The sequence below is a fragment of the Heloderma suspectum genome, chromosome 4, assembly GCF_057233095.1.
Source record: "Heloderma suspectum isolate Gila_16-S chromosome 4, 16-S_ref, whole genome shotgun sequence".
NCBI lineage: Eukaryota > Metazoa > Chordata > Lepidosauria > Squamata > Helodermatidae > Heloderma > Heloderma suspectum.
Window position 1 is genome coordinate 106,896,489 of NC_139461.1, and position 16,474 is coordinate 106,912,962.

At 41.9% G+C, this 16,474-nt stretch overlaps 1 protein-coding gene and 1 long non-coding RNA gene across 9 annotated transcripts in view; one reads left to right on the top strand and one right to left on the bottom strand.

The window, feature by feature from the left end:
* Window positions 1–759: 759 nt before the first annotated feature.
* On the bottom strand, window positions 760–11,948 carry LOC146347248 (uncharacterized). 4 transcript variants are annotated; one of them, XR_014790215.1, is made up of 3 exons: window positions 11,570–11,948; window positions 7,006–7,162; window positions 760–1,882 (listed from the first exon to the last, which is right to left on the bottom strand). It is a non-coding gene; the product is annotated as an uncharacterized LOC146347248 (long non-coding RNA). The 4 variants fall into 4 exon arrangements; XR_014790214.1 differs by having other exon boundaries at window positions 7,006–7,165; window positions 10,577–11,932; XR_014790213.1 differs by having other exon boundaries at window positions 10,577–11,931.
* The window catches only part of GMPR (guanosine monophosphate reductase), a 64,677-nt gene continuing 59,240 nt past the window's right edge, over window positions 11,038–16,474 (top strand). For 3 of the 5 annotated variants that reach the window (XM_084850256.1, XM_084850260.1, XM_084850257.1), the window contains exons 1-2: window positions 11,038–11,505; window positions 16,245–16,364. In XM_084850256.1, coding sequence (XP_084706382.1) covers window positions 11,419–11,505; window positions 16,245–16,364 — 207 coding nt within the window. In that variant the 5' untranslated portion in view covers window positions 11,038–11,418. Of the gene's footprint in view, window positions 12,785–16,244; window positions 16,365–16,474 lie in introns of all 5 variants that reach the window. The other 2 variants (XM_084850258.1, XM_084850259.1) reach the window with 2 other exon arrangements.

The window sequence follows — 16,474 nt, forward strand, 5'->3', positions numbered from 1 at the left end:
CCCTTCCCATTCCATGTACAAAAGCTGAGTGGACTGGCAGATGAATCTGTCTTCAACACTAATTATGGGATGTTCTCCAATGAACATGAAGGCAGCAGGCTAACTTAGGGGGTGCAGAGTAGGCTGCATGGCACACAGTTCTTTCCTTGAACACCTTTCTGCTGCCTCCTAGCATCTGCCACCTGAAGCAACTGCCTCACCCATCTAATGGTAGGGCCAGCCCTGGAACAGAGGATTGGGACCTCAGGATGGCTGGATTTGCTCCCCAGGCCTGAGGGCCTGAACCCTGGCTTTAACTGTGAAAGCGTCACGTGTACTCAATATTTCCTAACCATATTCCTATGTTCATGTCGCACTTTCAGTATGCAACTTCTACATTAGCTTGGCTAGGGGCACATAAATGCACATGGGTTGTCTGTGCCCGAACTCATCTGTTCTCGGAAGCTAAGCAGGGTCAGCCCTGGTTAGTAGTTGGATGGGAGACCGCCTGGGTATCAGGCTTCCTGCATTGAGCAGGGGGTTGGACTCGATAGTCTTGTAGCTCCCTTCCAACCCTATGATTCTATGATTCATTACAGTAATTATAGCTAGAATAAACTGAGATCAAGAAAAAGGGATTGATCGTGCTGACAGTTTAGTGAGGCTAATTAAATTTAAAGATACAGTAAGCGTTAGTTTTTCTTATTTCCATAGCTGTATAATGAATCCAACAGTTCATAATAATTTCATCTATTAATAGATATTCAATATGGCTGCCATTCTATACTGCAATCTATGCATTCCTTGACTATAAATACTTCTGAGTGCAAAATATCAACATTGATGTTTTGAAATAAGTATTACCAACTTTAGAGCAATTTAAAAAATACTTTATTTTACGATAAACATAAAGTGCATAAACATACAATAAAGAAAAAATAAATTTAAAATATCTCAGAGCTACATTAATAAATTGTACATCTAATTAATATATGTAAGTAATGAGCCTTTTGTATCAGTTCAGGGTTGCAAAACTATGTAATTTCCTCTGTCATCTACTTCATAATTTCTCTTTGTAATTCTCTATCACGTGTGTTAGAAGAATGAAACAGAAATTTCTCCTGTCAGAATGTACACACACAAAATTTATGGTTACATGGATAGTGACTTGCACATCTGCATATCATCATCTTCCTACTGGCCAGTTCATTACACTAAAATGTGGATGGATCCACCTCTAGTGGTGAGGATAGTAATGTGGCTGATGAAATACATCGCTGAAGATAATATCGCACAATGTGTTTGTTGTACAAACCCCCCTTTCCTTGGTGAGAGATTTCTTAAATTTGGTGGCAGGACTTTCTTTGCAAAGCAGAACTTGCAGAAAACCCATGTGTCACAGCTTAGGTCTGTCTTTTTAAAGCATGTCATTTTAAATAATCATGGATAGATTTCTACTTAGAACATAAAACATATATGGAATGATCATCAGCAACAAAACTTATGTATAACTCTTTTGTTGTATATGTCCCTTGTTCTGTAAGCCGTCATGCAGTAAATGAGAGGGAAATATTAGCAGAAGCAACTGAAAATGATGAGAATAAGGAGGTATTTGATTGCATAAGAGCCAGTCACTGAGCACAGGCATTTCTCTTTATAAAGCTGAATTCAAATAGCAGTGATTATAAGTCTGTAGAGAGCAAAGGTTCATTTTATTATGGAGATTTTTTGACAATTTAATCCGGGGAACTAAAGATGAAAGCGGAGCTTATTAGCACGGTGTGTCCTGAGAAAAGCAAATGAATAATAGTTTACAGTATCACAGTTTTCATCCCTAAGGGTCCCAAAGCACTTTCTGTATGGTTTGCAAATGTTGCCTCAGCCTTCCCTTAAACGTGGCCACCTGTGGAGAGATATGGAAATGGTTTAACATTAGGATACCATAACTTTAGAACAGCCATGGCCTGGGTCCATATATAGAGGAGAAACCAGGGAGTAATATTTTATTAAAATAAGAAGCACTTTGCCTGGAAATTTTTTTTAGCATAAAGGCCTATTTGAACTGCATTAAAATTATAAGTAGCTAAGTAAACCCTTTCAAAGTACATTAACAGTGCTTTAATTTGCTTCTATCACAGCATAAGAACAATTATTACCACGGTTTGAAAAACCCCCTAAAGGACCTTTTGTCACACCTTTAACCGCAAGGAACTTGCTTCCACTTGACAAACTTTTAAGAAGCCTAAGAGGCATACATTGTTCTGATCATAGTTTAGTTCTCTGTCCTACTCATTCATCCAACAGTGTACAAGCCCAAGTACACCCAGGGTTTGTTTGGTTTGCATGGATTCTGTATTGCTAATACATAACTAGTATTTAATTAATTATAAATTTGTGATGCTTCACACCAGTAGATGGTGCTATTGGGCATGCCAATTAATATTTTATTTCTTACCCAGCCATGGTTAATGTGCTTGCAGTGGTTTTTAAATGGCTATGACCTAATAAATTCTGTTCCAAGTAAAATGTGTGATTTTCCTCACACATAGTCCACGGTTAGGCAATACCTTTATTAGGACCAACCAAAATGCCACAAAACGCAAACATTCAAGTTCTGCAGAACTCTTTGTCAGGCTAGATGGTACAAAAAGCAAGGACTGGATGGGAAAGGGACAAAAAAGGCCAGATATTGTAGCCATGAGGTCTGCAGCTTAGACTCAGACCTTGTTCACATGTAATGACAAGCCAGAGTAAGGCTGAATATGGGTTGCCATTGAATTGTGGGTTATTGTTGAACGATAGGCTGTCGTTACGTTAGAACCCTGCACTATGGTTTAACTACGGATTGTAAACCATGAACAACCCAGAATTCACAACCGAACAACAAACCATGAGTTCTCTTCCTGGGTTGTTCATTGTTAACAAGCCATAGTTAAACCATAGTACAAGGTTTGTATATAATGACAACCCACAATTCAACAACCTTCTTTATTTTATTTATTTTCATTTCTATACTGCCCAATAGCTGAAGCTCTCTGGGTGGTTCACAAAAATTAAAACCACAGAGTGCAGCATAAAACAATATAAAATATGAAAGCTTAAAACCACAACCCATACTCTGGGTTTGTCATTATGTGTGAATCAGGCCTCAGTTTCAAGATGGAGATCTCAGATTGAATGAATTAGTTACTGGTAGATGTTGTGGGTATCAGATTACACCTACCAATCTGGGACAAAGAAGCAATGGCTGGACCTCCATTTCTGAAACCATAAAGGGCGGCTCTAACTCAGATCTGTCTCTTGCCTTGAGTGAAACACAGGCTTCTGGGCAGGTAAAGAGCAGACGTAAAGAGAAACACGCAGAAGTAAAGAGAAACAATTGTACAATACTACCCAATATTTGCTAATATTTATATTAGCAAATATTGGGTAGTATTGCATAATATTTGTGTTGTATTGTGCCGTATTAGTGGTTGGTAGCCAGATACGCTCTTCCTACCAGCTTATAATTGTTGTGCAAGGATGTTGCATTCTTGTAACTACAATACCCACCCAACAAAGTAAAGAAATTTCTTGACAAGGCAGGACATCTCAAGATCACCCTTAAAGGAGGTGAACAGTATGTCCCTACTACAATATTTGTTTTGGGGCGTGGTATTTCCACCCACAGTGGTTCTATAAATTAAGTTGTTCTATGCATTTCCTAGTTTATTGGACTTCATGCTCCCTTTGGCATATAGAGCAATCCTAGCACTCAATATGCCCGTCTCTGTCTTTTCTATACATGTATATCCAGAGATAACTATATACGACTGATTCTCAGGGCCAAAACAGACATTACATTAAATCGCTATCTAGAAGCAATGTTTTCAAGTTTACTCTAGAGTAGGTTTAGAGGGCCTGATCCAGATCTTAAAACCCACCCTATCCCCTTGGTTTATTGTTTTTGTTTTTATTATGTACGTTGCCTTGAGAGATTCTGCTATAGGGCGATTCCTAATTTCAATAAATATAAAAATAAGTATTCTCCAATGTTAGGGTCCTGATCTAGAATAAAAACGTTAAAAAGACATAGCTGCTAGATATAGATTTAAAGTAATGTCTATTTTGGTACACACTGGTCCATCAGGTTTCTTATATGCCCTGTCTATGTTCTCTTTTAGTAGTAAACATTCCAATTTCTCCATCTTGGCTTTGAGGCTTCTGACATTAGCATATAATTATCTTATGCACTGTGTTCCTCTTCAAATGTATTTTTGTGTGCCTTTTTTCTACAATTGTTTGCTCTCTTCAAACAACTGTCATTTGGCTCTGAATGCTTTTAACAAAGTCACCCTATACCCATTTAGAGAACCTGAATCATCTACATTACACCACCATTCCTAAGGGATGATGTCTCAAACCGGATGCTTCCCAGTTCCTGTTGGCTTTCCCCCAGAACTCAATTTAAAAGCTGCTCTGGATCTTTTTTGGTGTTAAATCCCCTTTGACTAGTGGGAAAAAAATTTTTCCTACTGAAATTAAAAGCTGAAGTAAATGGCACACAGTCATCTCGTGAAGCATATAATAAAACTATTGTTCATGAAAACAGTGCCATAAAATTAAATAAAAATTAAGGGTTGGATCCAGATTTAAGCGTGAGCAACTGGGCTGGTGAAAGTGGACTTCCACACCCCCTCCTTCCCATGGGAGCCCCTTCAGGCACTGAAAATGCTACACAGGAGTCAGGAGACCCTGCTGAATGGGGTGAGCTGTGGTAATAGCAGTGGGATCCCCAAAAATCAGGTGGAGGGGGGACCTTCTGTGAGTGGAGCCTCTTGCAGAAGGCAAATCTTGAATCCAACCCAAAGGCAGCTATACATTAGATTGACTCATGAACTTCACCTGCTACAACTCTGGAACCCAACATTCAAATACAATGGCTGGTTCAAACTAGAGAAGTCAAACTAAAAATAAGGTACTTCTTATCTGGATAGCACCATCGGTTCCTGCCAAAATAGGGTTGTGCCTACAATACTGCATGGAAGGTACAGATAATAAGAAAGTACAGGGCTTGAATGCAGAAAACAGGCAGCTGTATCATTTTTCTTCTGCTCTTGGCCTGAAAATGAAAGGAGTATCATGCTCTGCTTTCCAGCTACGAGTCCATTACAGACAGTAAATAGGATATTTTCATGGCCTTTAGAAGACATGAAAGCTATAGTACCACAAGTGAATGTTCTCTTATCTACCCTCATTTATCCTTTAATTAAAAAATAAGCGAAGGTAGCGCAAAAAGTTAAAGTTGCAATGAGAGACATGTCCCCTTCTGGGCATTTGCTAGGGAGCTGTTGTCCCCTCCTTTTTCTGCTGTTTTCCTCACATTTGTTTTGTTTTGTATCTGGTCAAACACAAAACCTACATGGACAAGAACATAAGAAGAGCCCTGCTGGATCAGGTGAAAGGCCTATATCTAGTCCCCCCACAAAGGCAGTGTCTGATTGGCCCAGATTGCTGCTGCTCAAAACGTAAGTTAAAAAAACTTTTAATATGACACACAGCAGGCCCTGCAGGCCCAGACCTTTCAGCCATTGGGCTAGGAGGAAATGGAAGAAGAGGAAGGTGGTGGCAGCTGCAGCAGCAGTCTCAGAAGCGGGGGTAGGCCCATCTGAGCCACTGGGCCCTCAGGAGCTGCCTGTCTATGCCAACCCCTGATGCTGGGCCTATCCCCCCTTACTCACTTTTTTTCTAACTAAAAAGCTTCAAATATTGTAACCTTTCTTTGTAGAGGAGTTGCTCCATCCCTGATAATTTAAGCTGCCATTCTGTGGATCTTTTCTAGCTCTATAATATCCTTTCTGAGATGCAGTGACTAGAACTGTACACAGTATTCCAAGTATGGTCACTCCATAGATTTGTACAAAGGCATTATATTGGTGGTTTTATTTTTGACCCCTTTTCTAATAATCCCTAGGATGGAATTTGCCTTTTTCACACCTGCCTGTTCTTTAACCAGTTACCAATCCATAAGAGAACCCATCCTCTTATCCCATGCCTACTAAGTTTACTCTGCAGTCTTTGGTGAGGGACTTGGGTCAAAAGCATGCAACGTCTGCTGGATCACCCCATCCACATGCTTGTTAACGTTCTCAAGGATGTTTATTCTAGGTGTTTGGTTGAGGTTTGCTGCAGCCAATCAAGGCTCCATTGTTGCAGCAGAGCTGAAAAAATTGCAAGTTTCTACAACATTTTCCCCTAGGAGCTGTAATTTTCCACAGCAGATGGGGAACTTCTGGCTTGCAGGCAAGATATGGCCCATGGGGGTTTCCCATCTGGGCTGCCAGCATCTTCCCCAGGCCCCTTCTCCACTTCCGCCAATTAAAAGCTCTTATCTCTGATAAGCAGCTAATTAGAGATAAGAGTTTTTTCCATGCTGTGCAGCGAGAAAGGGAGCTTTTGGCACTGTGTAGCAGGGAAAGGCTCTTGCTTTTCCCTGCAGGACAAAAGAGGTGGGGACTAGGGAAGAAGCTGCCGAGTGATTCAGAGCTCAATGCTGGGGTATGCTGAGAGTTGTAGGACTTTTTTTGTTTAAATAAGCATAGAATTGAGGTCTCAGTCCTTCTTATCTCTGAGGCTTGTCCTGCTTACTTGTGATTAGACATGCTTACTTTTGCGTAGATTTACAGAGTCTTGGATGCTATTTGAAAGTGCTGCCAAGTGATTCAGTCCTGCTTACTTCTGGGTAGATGTGCAGAAGCCTTATCCTGCTTACTTCTGAGTAGGCTTAAAATCAGTAATAATCCTATTTTGGCCATGCCCACTTTTCCTTTGCCCCTACCCAGTGTGCCTTTGGTCACACCCACAGATACAACGCAACCCCCAAGAGCTTTCCTAGATTGGAGTTCAACCCTTGGGCTGAAAAATGTTATCCACTGCTGCCCGACAATAACATCCTCCCTGGGACTTAGCTCCTGGCATGCAGTGGCCTTGCTGTACCCTTTTTTCAGCTTCAGTTGATGATTAAATAATGAAATGAATAGAATTTACCTTCTCCTTGTCCAGGTGCTTAACTTCTGTATCTGCTTAATCATTTTCCTTGAGGTTTTCTCATCTTGGGCTTCCTTTGTGGTTGTAGAATTGGGCTCCTTTGTAAGCTTGCTCTAAATTTATACCCCTTGGTAGTTCCTCCTTCTACTGCTAGAAACTGCTTGGGAAGGAAGAGCATGAGAAAGGTGTTAAATGGGGAGGGCAAGAGGTTAGATGTGGTTAGGGAGGTTCATCTGGGCACACAAGGACATATATGGCTTTAATATGGGGTTGTGTGAGCCAGTTAACTTGGGAAAATAATAACCTTCTCTGAACTATCTTCAGCCTCAGATGTGTTTATGCATTCAAGGACTGAATCAGAATTTGACACCGGTAAAAAGGCAACAAGATAATGTTCTGGGGCTTCTAACTCACTGCTCTTTTATTCCCAAAACACACACACAATGCAAACAAATTTTTATTTATTTATTGAACCTATATCTTGCCTTTCTCTGTTAGTGCCCAAGGCGGCTTACAACAGTGTCTAAAATATACAATCAAAATATAGATTTAAAAATAAACACAATACAAAACAATATATGGGGTGGTGGAGTTGGAAAAAGATTGAGGGCACAACCCTATGGCCACTAGGCAGTGTCTGGACAGCCATAGGATTTTTCGGTTTATGGGAACCAAGCTCAGAGCCAGTGCTCCGAGCTCAGTTCTCAGAAATCTGACTCCTCGCCCCCTTATAGGAGGCCTGGTTCGTCCCTGGCACCGTGTTCGGAAGAGCAGCGCAGAGCGACTGAAAAGGGGGCATTCCTGGGGGTGGGGTGGGGACCACGAAGTGTTGGTACAATGCTTCCTATGCACTGTCTGGCTTCCTGTCTCCCCGCTCCAAGGCACCCTGGTTAGACAGCTGAAATCAGCCGCCTAGCCACAAATACAGGGCGGCCAGAGCACAGAGGAGTAGATCCGCTCCGCCCACCCACCATTGGATAGTCGTCCACCTCCGAGTTCAGAGGCGGCCGACTATCCCCATAGGATTGCACCCTCCAACAACCAAACAGAACAGAGCAGCAGTTAGGTGAAGTCAATTAAACGTACCACAAGGCAACAGAACAAAAGTGTTCAACTCCCAGTCTAAAAGCCTGTCAGCGAAAGGCTTCCCTGAGATCAAAATGACAATACTTGTACTGGATATTATAGTTGGTGTGCTGCTGCTGCTACTACTACTACTAATGTATTAAAATCTGCTAAAGGGGAAATAGTGTTCCTGAGTTGATGGCACAGAATTATACTCTTTCTTTGCAAATGCTTTTACTTTTTAAGCTATTAATGGAGACAGTTCTTGTAGGCTTTCTTAGAACTCTGCTGTGCACTAAAGTATTGGGTTACACAGAGGCATGCTAGGACAAATACAGTAAGCAACAGAAGGTCTGTAAACAATAGTACTATTGTTTCTCAGATAGGCAAAGTTCATAGAAAAACACCGTGATCTTGCTCATGTCTCAGGATAGTCAGCAAAGGTCCATAGCTGAAAGCTGGTTCATAATACTGCAGAATGGTGAGTGCCTCACTTTTTAAAATACTATTTTAAATACTGGTAATTAAAATAGCATTTGAAGTGGGGCCCATGAATGCCATCCACAGTTAAATCCATGAGCTCCTGATGACTACACAGTTCTCAGTTCAAGTAGGATTCTTGAGTCCTACTGAATATGACATCAGAACTGCATGATGCACAAGCTGCAGTTAAGAGCTAGTTCATGCAATATTTTCCCCAGCTCAGGGAGTTTTGAAACTTGCAGATAGTATATTCATATCAGAGGAGGGAACTATCCAGCCACGGGTGGGTGGCAGGAGGGTGAACTTCTGGAATCCTAGCTCCCTCAGGGGATCCAAGGCCCTTTCCCGTACTGTCACTTAAAAAAGAAGCTAACTCTCTAGCCCTTTTCTTTCTAGGCATTTGAGGATAAGTGTGCAGGCACTATCCTACTCAATTGCTTAGTAAGAAGTAAACCTCTTCCCACCTTCCAGTAATTCTGGCCAATTAGTACAAAGGCACTGGGATACTAGACAAACACTAGGCACTTGTTATAAAACATTATACAATAAAAATATGTTATTAATATTTAACACAAACAACTTTAAATATATTAGGCTGCCTGAATTTCGAATGTGGCTGTTCAGCATTAATTATTTCTCCCCCTTCCCTGTATAGACTTAGGCCCTTTCACCACAGTATTTCTGGCTATGCAGCTCACTTCTTCCTGCAGGGCTCTTTTCACATATGCATGCATATCATCTGATATAGCCATTCTTGACTACTGGCAGTGGAAAGCGTGAACTGTTTCTGTTGAAAAGCTCTGCATTTGACGTGATGCAGAATGAATGTTCTATCTGTGATGGCTCCATTCACAGATATTGAATCATCACTTGAAGCATCATCAGTTATAAACATGCATTGTCTGAAGACACCTGATCCAACAATCTTACTGAAGGGGTAAGATTAGGGGTCCTTAGGGGTAGAGGTTCCTGACCTATAGTTAGACTATAGGGTCTAACTTTCTGGAAAATAGGCATGTGGAATCACAGACAAGCCTACAAGTGTAAGGTCATGTTCCATAAGGGCTAGGGAATTTATTGTAGAGTTGACAGTGACACCCTCAGAAGGAAGAACTGAGGGGTGCAATTACAATGTCAGCAAACCAAGATGTAAAGAGCAAGCACCAGACCTATCTGTTTTCATACCCTGGCAGATAGCCACTGCTTTATATCAGCAAATATCAAGGCATGCATCTCTTTCAAGTCATGTATCTCGTGAGTATCTATTGATGAACAGAGTACACTTTATAAGGAACTGCTATGCCAAGAGGCCCATTTTGACATAGAATTGTGTGTAAATCATAATTGACTGAAGTTTTTTGCATGCTCATCATAAAACAGCATCCACTGAAAAGTTTAATCTGTGAGACACAGTCCGAATTATTTTTCTTCTGATAGCCACTTTTGCTGAAAGGGCCATGTTTGCTGGAGTCATTCTTTTCTGTTACACCATCTTTGGTATGTAATTAATATAGAAATGTTATATTAATCCTATTCTACATGCTACAGTGAGTAATTACTCATGTCAGCTCTTAAAATGTGCAAGAGGAAATATTGTATGAACTGGCTGATCTCAAACACCAGTGCATTTCTACATCTCTGCCAGTGTAGTGTAATGGTTAGTGTGGGACTAGAGAGACCCAGCTTTAAATTCCACTTGGTCATAGAACTCACTGGGTGATATTGAGTTAGTCTCTGGCTGTCAACATAACCTACCTTACAGGGTTGTTTTGAGGAAAACGTGTATGCTGCTGCAAACTTTTTTGGAGGAAAGATGGTATTTAATGTAAGAAAAAAATTTAAAACACGAGGTCTTTTTACCTCTGTAAAAAAAAGATCATGTACAAATGTTTACAAAAGGACCAGCACTTCCATGAGACCTCACATCCCGCACAGATATGTAACATCATATCGGTTCATTAAAGCATCAGTAGTTTGCTTGCAGCTGCCTATGCTCGTTATTAAGGGGAAGAGTTTTTCCCACCTTTTCCTAGAGTTTGCAAGCAACTTTGGTCCATTTTCTCAATGACGAAATAAACAATATGTTCCATAATCGGTCTGCAGAACAAATGAAGCATCCCTGCGGGGGGAAGCCCTCCCGAAGAGGTAACGCGCACAAAACCGACGAAATGGAGGAGGCGCAGGGGGGAAGGAGAGAAAGCGAGGAGGAGCGCGTGTTATTTTCATACAAGCATAAATACGGACGATTTGGGGGAAAGAGTCGCATGGGCGCTCCCAGCTTCCTCTGCCCTTGGGTTGCCCTCAGTTCTCCTCCTCCACACTCGGCTCCGGATTTGGAGCTGCTGCGTCGAAGCCACTTCTGTCCGGGGCCGGATTTCTTCGCCACGCCCCTGAAAAGCCCAGCCCGCCCCCCTTTGCCGGTGCCTCCCTCACCCGCCCCGGCACCACCGACCACATATTAGTGTCGCCGCTGCCGCCGCCGCCGCCTCGTAAGTGCTGCAGTGTCTCCAGCAGGCCGCTGCTGGCCTGCATTGCTGTAGTAACGCGCAGGCACCCAGAGCCGGCAGCCTGCAAGCCAAGAGGGAGAAGCGAGGCCGGGAAAGGAGCCGGCGATGGGACGACAAGCCACCTGATCCGCCCGCCGGCCGCGCGCATTCCAAAACCAGCCCGTTCCTAATAAAGCTATGGGGCTTGGACGCCGTCTCCCGGTGCGTCCCTCCCTATAAATACTCGCCCTGCAACGAAAGCGAGCTTTGGGGGCTTGCGTCTGTCTCGAGACCGGCAAAAAAGCGGCGGCGGCGGCGGCAGCAGCAGCGCAGCCTCAGGCGAGGAGCAGCCCTCCTCCAACCTAACTAAAGCAGCGAGATGCCCCGAGTAGATGCAGATCTGAAACTGGACTTTAAAGATGTCTTGGTTAGACCTAAAAGAAGCAGCCTCAAAAGCAGAGCAGAGGTGGGGGCATTTCCGAACAAGCATGCTTCCTCCCCCCTCCCGCGCTTAATTCTTCGCATCTAACCTCTTTATTCTTGATTCGCATTTCCCCGGCTGAGGGATGAATCGTCCTGTCCTTCCCGCCTCTTGTCTTTTCTTCCCTAATCCCAAATATAAATAATCCAGATCTTTCCATTTATGACCTCATAGGTGGGTCACTCGGTCCGACAGGCGCATCTGACGAGTTTTTTTGTTTGCAAGAAACTAGGATGGATGGATGGATGGAAGAAGGGGGCCTAGAGCTGGGCAGCATTGTGCTCGGAATTGCTTGTGGTGGCGCGGATAAACTAATAGCATGACACATCATCTTTCAGGCTAATGGGTAGACTGGAGCAGGGCGGATAGCGTCCCCTTGTAGCGTCAAGTTACAACCCATGCGTCGCAGGCCTGCGGTTTTGTTGAGTGGAGGCAGGGAAGGTAATACCAGAGAGAAGCAGTTTTGTGAGGACAAGGCAGGTCGGGTGTCCTGAATACAGCCCCTCCCCCCCAGGGACGGTGGGGGGGGAGATTTGAATTTTTATAGATTGGCAGCATCCAAATAAAAAGATTCCTTTTGTGACTAGCAGAAACTATTAGCTGTGTGTGAGATAAGCATTTGTATGTATGGCTAAAATGGGATCTTCAGCAACCTTAAATATATATAGATCGATCGATTTTAAATTAATTAATTAATATACTTCTGTTTTACATATGTTTTTAAAGGATGCTGAAGATCCGTAGTATCCAGGATCCAAGAGCCACAGAAGTAATCGTTTTATTTATGTATTTATTTGATTTCTATACTGCCCAACTGCAAAGCTCTCTTGGCAGTTCACAAAATAAAGCTTAAAACCGTATAATATAAAAACATACTAAAACAATGTGAAAACCTAAAAAACAACGACAGAATAAAACCAAAGTAAAAATGAGCAGAAGTGCAAGACCTAAAAAGCACTAGGACAAAGTTTTTAACCTAAAAAACAACGACAGAATAAAACCAAAGTAAAAATGAGCAGAAGTGCAAGACCTAAAAAGCACTAGGACAAAGTTTTTAAAAACGCTATCATAGAATAGTAGGGTTGGGAGGGGCCTATAAGACCATCGAGTCCAACCCCTAACTGCGTTAGGCCACACTCGAGTATTGCATCCTGTTCTGGTTCCACATTTTAAGAAGGGCATTGACAAACGAGTGCGTCCAGAGAACAGTCAGGATGGTGAAGGGGCTGGAACCAAGTCCTATGACAATGCTTGAAAGAGCTGGGTATGTTTGGCCTGAAGATGACAATATTAAGGGGAGACATGATAGCAGAACATCTTTAAATATTTGAAAGGTTTTCATGTGGCAGATGGAGCAGAGTTGAACTCTTTTGCTCCAGAGGCAGGACTAGAACTGAGGGGTGGAAATTGCCTGGAACCAGAATTTGTCTAAAGTTTAGGATAAACTTCCCAACAGGGAGAGTTGTTTGATAGTGGAACAGACTGCCATGGGAGGTGGGTCCTCCTTCACAGAAGGTACTTAATCACAGATGCTGTAGTCACAGCCTGCATTGCAGATCCTTTGTTGGGCAGGGGGTTGGACTAGGTCAATCTTCCCCAACCTGGTGCTATCCAGATGGGTTGGACTACAATTCCAACATATCTGGAAGGCACCAAGGTTGGGGAAACCTGGATTAAGTGATCTCCAAGGTACCTTCCAACTATATGTTAACTTCACAAATGAAGTTTTTTAAAAGGGTATCAGATAAATTCATGAAGAATGGGTCTATCAGTGATTGCTAGCCATGGCAGCTAAATAGAATATTCTGTGTTCAGAAGAAGCATGTTGCAATCTGGTTGGCCACTGTGGGAGACAGAATGTTCATCTATATGTTCCTTTGGGTCTGATCCAGCAGGGCTTCTATATTCACACACTTATAACACGACTGTTCTGTGCTTGTCAAAAAAGGTCTTGGTTGGCTGCTGATAAAAGTGCAGTCTCCCCCGTACTCCTTTCCTTGTTAGGTGAATTCCTGCAATCTTGTTGGTTGTGTTCCAAGGATTTGCACAAGTATATTAGAACTATTTAGCTTCATGACTGGAGGTTACATAGACACCTATTCTCTGATTGGCCGACAGCCATCATTACTAGTACAAGCATTTTCAAGTAAACAGCACAGGATTATATCTCTGTAACTGCAATAATGTTGTTGGAAATCCCTCTGGAAAGTGGGTTTATAGTATCCATTAACCGAACAAGCTTATCGTGACCTATGCTATGAGTTACTTCTCACCTTGGGAACAACATTCCGAAGATAAGGGGTACTCTAGAACTGTGGTGCCTTTTCAATGGGTACTATAAGGGCTAGATTTTTTCTTATGAATAGTGAGACAATTAGTCAAATATTTTGGGGGTTAAAATTTGCTTTAATTTTAAACCTGGTCTGTAATATCTTTGGGCATAATTCACGTATATTTCCATTGATGTTAGGGAAACATCATGCTTTATGATATACACATCAGATGTTTTACATCCACACCTAAAAAATGAAATATGTAATGCAATGTTTTCAACTGCATGTACCATATAGATAGAGGTACACAAGCCAAGGAAGGAACAAGGATTAGCTGTGGCTCTCCACAAAATAATAGCAAATACTTGTTTGTTTTGGATGTAAAGGCCGCTCCACCCTTTACACCAAGTAAGGATTCAGTTGTGCACATTTACTTGAGAGTGAGCCCCATGGAACTTCATGGAACTTACTTCCGAGTAAGGAGGGGTGGGGAAGCTTTGACCCTCTAGGTATTATTGGACTCCAACTCCAATCAGCCCTAGCCAGAATTGTCAGTGGTTAGGGTTGGTGGGGGTTGTAGTCCAACAACATCTAGGATTGGGCTCCATGCATGTTTAGGATTGGCTTTAAATTCTCCCCCCTCCCCCCCATGTTCTGTTCTGGACCAAAGAGTTGTTGTTTTTTTTAATTAAGGGAAATCTGGCTCCCTAGTTTAACACCACTGCCCATGGTTAAATACAGATTGATGTCTCAAATCATTTAATGGTGTTACAAAGTGGAGAGAATATAGGCATTGGGTCAGGGAGGTTACGGATAATATGAATAATTCCAGAATATGCTGCTTCTTGCAGGGGAAAATGAGCACCATCTATTGATTATTTGCGTGCATTAATCCATATGAGATTCAGCTTTGTCCTTACACTAGCTGAATCTTTTGGATCTCATATATGGGATCAGAGTGGGCCAGCAGGCATGATCCTACTCCCCCCCATACACATGTTCTGTTGAGCATGTGAAAAGGGCAGGAGAGTGCCCCAGAACAGGAACCCAGGAACTTTTATATATGTAGTTAACTAGTCTTTTAAACCTTTTAATCATTCTCATTCGGGTATGATTGGTTACTGTACTAATGCTAGGTGTCTTTCTACTCATCAGCTAAGAAAGAGATGGACATTATGTTCCACTTCATAACTTCTGCTTTCTTTTAATTACTGAGTTAGAAGGATGAGTCTAGGTTGCTTCCAATGAAAAACTGAGAGGTCTGGGGAACATTGGATAACAGTCTTCCTTGTAATGAAGGAGGTCCAGCATCATATAATTATTTTTGATTTGGGGGATAAGATTCATAATTTACTTTTCAATACACTGATTCTCAAGGAAAAGAACAGTGATTCATATAAAATACAATATACAACACTAAGACCAACCCAAAACCAATAGGCAGAGTGACTAAACAGCAGCCAATAAAACCAAATATAATCAGATTAGACACATCACGGAGAAAAAGTGTATCTAAATAGGTCTTTAAAGCCTAAAAAAGGACCAATATCTGTAACTGGATGGATCTCAACAGGCAATTGGTTCCATAATCTGGGGGCCACCTGGCTAATTGAAGTTTTCTGAAGTTTTCTGAGCTGGATCTCAATGAGTTCATGTGGGAAAAGTTAGTCCTTGTAGTTTCCTGGTGGCCAGACCATGAAGGGCTTTAAATGTAATAACCAGCATGTTGAATGTGTCCTGGCAGCCAGAGCAGCTCACAAAAATTAGTATTATAACTCCCTACAGCTAACTTCAGTAATTAACCTGGCTGCTATATTCTAGATGGGTTGCAAATGTTGAACAGCCTTCAAGGGCAGCCCCATGTAGAGTATTGCAGTCCGTTTGTGAGATTATCTGGCCATGAGCCATAGCAGCCAAGTCCCTCTTTCAGGAATGGGCATAGCTGGTGAAAAAGCCAAAGCTGATAAAACATGTCCTTGGCCGCTGTCTCAATGTCATCATGCAGGAGAAGACCTAGATCTGGAAACATTCCCAAAGTACAAATCTGCTGTTTCCAGGGGAGTGTGATTCCATTGGTGGCATTTGCAGAATAGTCAAGACCAGATGAAGTATGTGAATTGACTAACATGCTTTAGAGCAGCCTACAGTTTAGATAGGGTATAACAGAGAGCTAGAATCAAGGTGGTTGGCTGGAAATATATGCTCCCAGCCTGCTATCTTCAGGATGTTTTTCTTCTAGCATAAGCATGCATTATGAAACTGTAGGGACTTATGTGGGGAAAGAATGGTTTAATTCGCATTACCTTCTTTTTAAGTGATTACATTTTCCTAACCTTATGCTGTAATTCTATATTTAATTAGGATTTTGCTGTAGAATAATATATACAAACTGTTACCCCTTGCTGGTAGAAAGTACAGATTAAAACATGCATTCATTTTTTTTTTTTACAGGTAGATCTCATGCGTACCTTCACATTCCGTAACTCCAAGCAAACCTACACAGGGATCCCCATTATTGTAGCTAATATGGACACTGTGGGCACTTTTGAAATGGCACAAGTTATGACTAAAGTACGTTTTTTTTAATTCTCCCTCTCCTGCAAGTAAAATAAAATCACAGTGATCTTCAGTATAATCTGCTTACTCTGAGGTGTTCCATTTTCTCTAATAAAACTAATCTG